The 7,147-nt window shown below is 42.7% G+C and overlaps 1 protein-coding gene across 1 annotated transcript; it reads left to right on the forward strand.

Moving 5' to 3' along the window:
• Positions 1–1,536: 1,536 nt before the first annotated feature.
• On the forward strand, positions 1,537–4,419 carry LOC101788102 (granzyme B-like). Its single transcript, XM_063246070.1, has 5 exons — positions 1,537–1,657; positions 2,671–2,816; positions 3,242–3,413; positions 3,568–3,657; positions 4,164–4,419. Exons 2-5 carry the CDS (start codon positions 2,689–2,691, stop codon positions 4,305–4,307), a joined length of 534 nt encoding a protein of 177 aa, XP_063102140.1. The 5' UTR covers positions 1,537–1,657; positions 2,671–2,688; the 3' UTR covers positions 4,308–4,419.
• Positions 4,420–7,147: the final 2,728 nt, after the last annotated feature.

Raw genomic sequence — 7,147 nt, forward strand, 5'->3', positions numbered from 1 at the left:
CCAAATAAAAGATGCACAATAAGAAACAGTGATAGATTTTTTTCAGAGAAGAAGAGGACTAAGAGTTTTAAGGAGGGGAAAGAGAAGAGACAAGAAGAGGACAAGAAGAAATAAGATGCATTACATACAAAATTCCCACAATAAGTATAATCATTATGTAACACAAATATTTATAACAAAATTTTCAATTGTCTGGGGGAGATAGACAAACGCATGCTATTTTTCTTTCCTGCTCTGCAAATTTTCTTTTTCTTTTCTTTTTTTTTTTTCGTCTTTTTCGTTTTTATCGGTACCAGGGATCGAACTCACAACTGCCTGCTTGCAAGGCAGGTGCTTATGCCGCTGAGCTAAATCCCCATCCCCTCTGTGAATTTGCTTAATGAATATGTATTATAATTACAGTCAGAAAAATAATTTACTTTCTAATTATTTACAACCGGCAAAGTTCAGTTAAAAACAAGCTCAGCTTTGATAAATGTTGATGGTTCTCTATTGAAAATGAAGATACACCAGAATGATTTCTTCTCAAGTGTAATACTCCTCAGAGAAAAACATGTAAAACATGAACAGGAAGCTTAAATCACCAAATCAAATTGTTCATACCTACAGTTGGCCATTGAGCAACAGTATTTGCCATGGATGCAGGTAGGCAGTCTTCAAAACAGGAACACTATGGGAGAAGGATATCATGGAGCAAGGCAACTCTCAATTCCTATAGAATGGGAAGAAGAGAAAAGAAAACGGGCCCTAAAGACAAGGGATCAGTATTCTGATATACACCCCAAGACACCTCCATATTTAGTTCAGGTTGTTCTACTGGGATTCACAACAGCACAACCAAAGCAAAGGGAGTAACCTATGTCAAGACACAGATTGATTTGCAAGGACCCACAGCAATTTGCTAATTTAGACCAAAAACGCCAAGTGCAGATATTTTGTTTAAAAATATTGAGAAGAGAGGCCTACTCCATCACGCTGAATGTTTATAATTAAATAAGACATGTTTAGGATTCCCATTGAAGGAGGCTATGATGATGTCAGAGTCACCAGATGGATTGAGTGGATGCTGGCCACACTTTGTTATTCCTAAGTACATTGCTCCACTGTGGCCTTCCTGATATTGGATTACTGGGTTTCTGTCTCTTTCATCAGATGGTCAGCTCACTCTCCAGCATGCTTGCTCCTAGCACAAGAGATGGTCCTAATACTCAAATGCTTCTAAAACTACCCTGATGAAACCTGGCATTGATAATTATGTCACTGGGAACCCATGTTTATGAGAATATCCTGGCCAATACCACATCCTGCAGACCCACCTTGCACATCTGGGTTTCTGGTGAGGACAGGAACACATGATTTGATCTGAATCATCAGCTCTGGTCATTATAGGGGTCTCACACACTTAAAAGGTGTCATGATGAGAAGAGGCGGTGGCAATAGTGTGTTGTTTTAGAAAGCCTCTCAGGGTAAGCACCACAAAACCAGTGACAAACATGAGTACACTGAGCCAACTCCTCCCCTTTCCTCTGCTGGGGGCTAAAAGACAACATGGACAAATCTTCATAAGCTTTGACTTGGAGACACTTATTGCTTCTTGGGAAGATGCACCTGCTCCTGCTCCTGTTGGCCTTCTTTCTACTCCCCAGAGCAGAGGCAGGTGAGTGACCACCTTCACCCTCCAGGTGCCCAATCTTATTGCACAGAGCATATGAATCACTTGTGTCTATGCAACACCCCAGAGCCTTCTGTCTGCCAGCATTGCTCTGAACCTGAACTCCATTCCCACCAGAGGGAATCAGGTAGGACACTGCATAAGCCACCAGAGTTTGCTTTCAAGAAGAGCCGATTGATAATGTACCCTTAGTAAGCCTCAGCATGCACATCTAGAGAGTCTTTCTTCAAAGTTCATGCAGGTGAGAAGTAAAAAGAAGAAAATATCAAGCACTTCTAAACAGGGCAAAATAGGCCAGTCATCCCGGTCAGGGGAGGGGAAAGGCTTTGCATTCATAACTGCCTAGCAGAGATGCCCAGAGCTCCCCAGAATGGATGGAATCTCTGTCCTCAGAACACTGTTTTTGCCTCTCCTCACTGCTACTAACTTTCTCCAGCTCTGCTTTCCTCCTCCGGACTTCAGTGGCTCCTCTGTTTTCCAGGAGGAGCCACAGAGGCAGACTCACAATTCTCTGCTTTCCAGAATTCCATCTGCACTGCTCTACTAACCAGACACTAACTGCAGCTGTTCCTTCATGCTGCCAGGAAAAAGATCTGAGACACCCTCTACATGTCAGGCCTTAGGAAAGAGGATAAGACCACATCTACAGTACACCTAGAGGGCTGCCAGGAGGAAGCATCACCATCCTAGACATCACAGGACTCAGAAGGGTTTTATTTACTCAAGGGAAGGAAAAAGTTAGCAGAGGAATGATGAAAAGCCTCAGAAGTTTTATTTTCCCCTGATACATATAGTCATCTTCAATCAAACAGACTAAAAGGACAAGTAGAACAAGACTCAATTTCCTGCCCTTTGGAAAACATGTTCAGGCATCTTCCTCTAGGTTCCTGTCCACTTCAAGAAACTGCATGCTCCCAAATGCCCAACTGTTCAGAGACTGTAAATAGATATTTGTTAAAGGACTCAGTGGCTACACCCAGTCTTATTGTTGTTTTCAGGAGAGATTATCGGGGAGCATGAAGCCAAACCCCACTCCTGCCTACATGGCTTACCTTAAGATCAGGCTTGAGAAACCTAGAAAACTTTGTGGTGGCTTCCTGATTCAAGAGGACTTTGTGCTGACAGCTGTTCACGGTTTACAGAGGTGAGAAAGGAACAAGAGTCCACAGGCTACAGAAAACACTTCTCAGTGCCTGTTTTCTGTGGAGCTCGATGAGCTCATGGACATAAATATGAGGATGACTGGTGAGAGTGAGAAAGGGTCATCATATCCCAAGGGAAGAGAAGCAAGTCACTGCCAAAGAATTCCTGATATAAGGAAAACCAGGGCAATCAAACCTGATTACAAGTAGACCCAGGAGCATATTTGGCATAACCAAGCAAACTAAAACAGTTTCATGTCCTTTCCTGGAGGCACTGACCACTGAGAACCTCTGGTGCTCAAGGTGCCCTCCCTCAGTACTAAGAAGGAGGGACAGTCATTCAGCCGGGTAGCCCTCTGTCCACTACAGCTATACCCTGTTTCAGTTGTGGCCTGCTTCTACAGATCCTGGGTTTTGTCCTTTGTAGCTCTCCATCCAACAACCCACTTGCCTCAGTGTACAACCAATTAGAGGTCACATTGGGTGCCCACAACATCAAGAAGCAAGAGGACACCCAGCAGGTTATCTGTGTACAAAAAGCATTTCCCCGCCAAGACTATAATCCAAAAATCCACATCAATGACATCATGCTGCTGAAGGTAAGGTACATGTCCTTGTCACTCTTGCTCTCCTCAAGAATGGTTGCCACTCCCACTGGCACCCTGCCCCTGCCCTCTTTGCCATCATGTCCATCACACTGTGCATACCCAGGAGCATACACTGAACTGGACTTCCTTACTTATTTTCCACCAGCTGGAGAAAAAGGCCAAGCTGACTAAAGCTGTGCAGCTCCTCATCCTGCCCAAGGGCAGGACCCAGGTGAATCCAGGTACCGGGTGCCAGGTAGCTAGATGGGGAAAGTTGGATCCAGAGGGTACACCTTCAAGAACACTGCAGGGAGTGGAGATAGTAATGCAGAATGACGAGAAGTGTGAGGACAGCTGTGCAAAGTATGATCCTGCTACAGAGATTTGTGTGGGAGACCCAAAGATTAAAAATACTTTGTTTAAGTTAAGACAAGGCATTATAACCTTTTCTGAGACGGCAGCCCTCTTGATCAATGAGCTCATCATCTGTGCTCATTGTCAGACCTGGTCATCAACCTCCCTGGCCTGTAATCAATGGTCCTCACTATTCTACAGTGGTGAGCTCCAGACCTGGGGATGAAGACAAAGGCTGGCTCCAAGAGTGAAAATGCCCATAGTCAGAGCTCAGCCACTAAGAGCCTATAGTTCCCTCTAATCTCTCACAAGCACACCTTACAATCAGTACTGCATGAGAGGGCTTGGGATAATGAAAGTGAGAAATTAAGTGGTGCCATGGTTCACAGACTCACTCTCTATTTACAGGGTGACTCCGGAGGCCCCCTGGTGTGTAATAATGTGGCACAGGCCTTTGTCTCCTATGCACCAAAGAATGGAACAACACCATGTATCTTTACCAAAGTCTCATGGTTTCTACCCTGGATAAAGAAAACTATGAAACAGAGCTGACTGCACACAGTAAAGTAAATCCCGTTTATGAGCAACCATCTTACCTGGAGCTGCGTCTACAATCACTCTAGAGCAGATGCCAGCTACTAAATAAATGTTTCATCTCAGTGGAAGGCTAGTCTCTTGTTTGCTCACTTACTTATGAGGACCAACTCTTTGCTAAGCAGGACAGTGACACAGTTCTGATGATTTCTGCCTCCTCCACACCTTCTCCACTCAATACTTTTCCAAATCCCCTCTCAAAACTGTTACCAACCTTTGCCTTATACACTTTAGCTTCTCCAAAGCCTCTCTTTTTGCAAGGGCTACAGTTAAGCACCAACTGAAGAAAAAGTGGACATCTTTCTTTCTAGGGCTCCAGGGGAACATATGACTTCTCCTGTGTCACATGTAGAGGGGACAGGGATGATTTCATGGGTCCTGGAGATCATCCAGGCACCACTGAGGTCACAACAGGACCCCATCAGTCTGGGTAGAGGAAGGGTATACCTGATGAGGACATTTCTCTCCCACAGGTTTAGGGATGCACATGGAGTGCCAGGTAACCTGACTGACTCTTCACCTTCACCTGAAATTTGTTTCCTTCTCCATTCTCCTCTAAGAACAAGGCTAACCTTGGCTTACAGCCACCTGGATGCCCATTTTTATCCCTCCAAGAGTTGTCACTGTCTACCAACTACTCTCCTTATGAGGCCACACTGATTTGATATTGTAACCTCTTCAAATCTCCCAATCCAGGACCAAAACCTGTCTCTCTTCACAAGTTAATGAAACCTTGGTTCAGAACTGGGTGGTGGCCTTTATTCTGCTTAGCTATTTTTCTGACTGAACCCAGGAACCCCTTGGTTCCCCACAACTACAGATACTGGTTTAACTCATTATTCATGCCATGAATTTCACTGGATTTGGTAGATTGAAATTTATTTATTAGAATTCCCATAACTTTTCCTGGATTTACCAATATAATCTCCTCCTTATTGTGAAGTGTGTACAAAGTGCTAGGCCAGATGCTGGGGATTAGCTCACCTGCCAAGGCACCTACCAGGCAATCACAAGGTACTGAGCTCACTCCTAGGTAAAAAACAAAAAATAGTGCCAGGTCTTAGGTTCTATGATGAACATAATCATAGATCCCAGTGAAGCTGGTATTGTCACAGACTTTCCAAATTAACTCCACTCCATCCTCCAGATTGACCAATGAGGCCTGTGTGGAAATTTTGTGAAATAAAACATCTTATTTATATTTCTTCTTACAGTTTCTATCAACATTATCACATGATACTTCAAAACTGTATGAAATTTAAAAATGACCTTAGTCACACACTTTTCAGATAGCAAGTTGCTAAATGATTCAAAAGAGGGCCCCTAGGTGATAAGATAATGAAGCAGGCTTATTTTCATTTGTTGGAAAGGAAACAAATATACATGTTATCATAAAAAATCCAATTACAGGAAACACACATGTCCAGTCCACTGCTGGGAACCATAATCCCTGTCAGCACTACAGTGCCCTCCTCTGAAGAATCAAACTTGAGTCTGGGAGGCCACCACATAAGAAAATGGGGAGCTATCTGTAATATTTAGGTCATCATGAATGTTACTGATACATCCATTATATCTAATGTTATCCAAGCTTCTCTTTGTTGAGAAGTTCATAGCTTAGAGAACACAAAGTGCATGGCATTTTTCCCTGTGGGTGCTTTATTTACCTTGCTGAATATTCCCTTTACCTGGAACTGCAGGGTCAGGTCACTAATACTCCACAATGCCTGGCAGAATTCGGATCAATCTTTTTTTTTTTAAGAGGAAAAAGAGAAAAACACAAAACAAAACAAAGCAGTGTAAGGTTACATATAATACAGAACTACAAAAAAAAACATAACAGTAAGAAATCACCTGTTAATAGATTACATATTATCATCTTGGAAATAGTTGCTCAAATCACAGTATCAAAGAATACAAAGTAGACATTCAAACAGAGAGACTACAAACAGCTGTGTTCAATGGATCAATCTTAATGTCTCTATGTCCCAAATACACAAAATACTACATTCTTTTTTGGCACAGAGTTAAATCTTACTCTGAGATCCTGTAATTCTCAAAGGCATGCCTTCTCCCATCTGTTTACAAAGTATGCTGCATCACAGTCTCATAATTGTCTTGTGTAGCTTTACAAGGGAAAATCAACTTCTGACTTGAGTCTGAAAATCAAAATTCCTGCACCTAACACCTACTGAAGATCTGGCTCCTTCCTCAGGAAAAAAGAAATGAAAATCCACAAAGCAAAAAACCAAAAAATAGTATTTAAAGTGTTTCCCAGTCATATACATGAATACTTCCACGTTCTATTTACTTTGGGGAAATGGGTTTGTAGTTTAAAACTCCTTTGAAATGGATTACTGTAGATTAGTCCCGATCCTACTCTAAAAGAAGATAAAGAAACAGAGTCCCAGGAAAAGATAGTGATGACCAAAGTAATGCAGAAGTTAGGAGAGAGCTTGGACTGAGCCAGGTTCTCTAACCACCTGCCTACCAGCAGCCCTGGTCTTCTAACTCTCAGTCCATATTTGGCTCCATCTCCACAATCTTGAACTTTGCTGGTCTATTGGTCTTACTTCCTCAATAACAAGGCAGCTGTCATCTGCTTAAGTGGGCCATGATGATAGGTGGATTATTGATCCTGATATCTAAGGTAAGATAGGATTCCCTGAATTGACCCTTAGTGACAGTGGATGAACATCAAGGTAAGGCCATCACAGAGGTATCCTGACTTCACTAGGTTACCTTGCTAGGACAACTGAGTTGAGATCTACCAATTTGTGACTTTTATTATCTGCAAG

This window comes from Cavia porcellus, unplaced genomic scaffold (genome assembly GCF_034190915.1).
Source record: "Cavia porcellus strain 051 isolate PalLab524CR breed Dunkin Hartley unplaced genomic scaffold, mCavPor4.1 scaffold_1, whole genome shotgun sequence".
Lineage (NCBI taxonomy): Eukaryota > Metazoa > Chordata > Mammalia > Rodentia > Caviidae > Cavia > Cavia porcellus.

What these genes read in the sequence shown, in the direction of transcription:
- LOC101788102 (XM_063246070.1), top strand. Translation starts at nt 2,689, where the DNA reads ATGAAGCCAAACCCCACTCCTGCCTACATGGCTTACCTTAAGATCAGG. An exon ending in GCTGTTCACGGTTTACAGAG is followed by an intron (nt 2,817 to 3,241) that starts GTGAGAAAGGAA and finishes TGTCCTTTGTAG; the next exon opens with CTCTCCATCCAACAACCCAC. An exon ending in ATGACATCATGCTGCTGAAG is followed by an intron (nt 3,414 to 3,567) that starts GTAAGGTACATG and finishes ATTTTCCACCAG; the next exon opens with CTGGAGAAAAAGGCCAAGCT.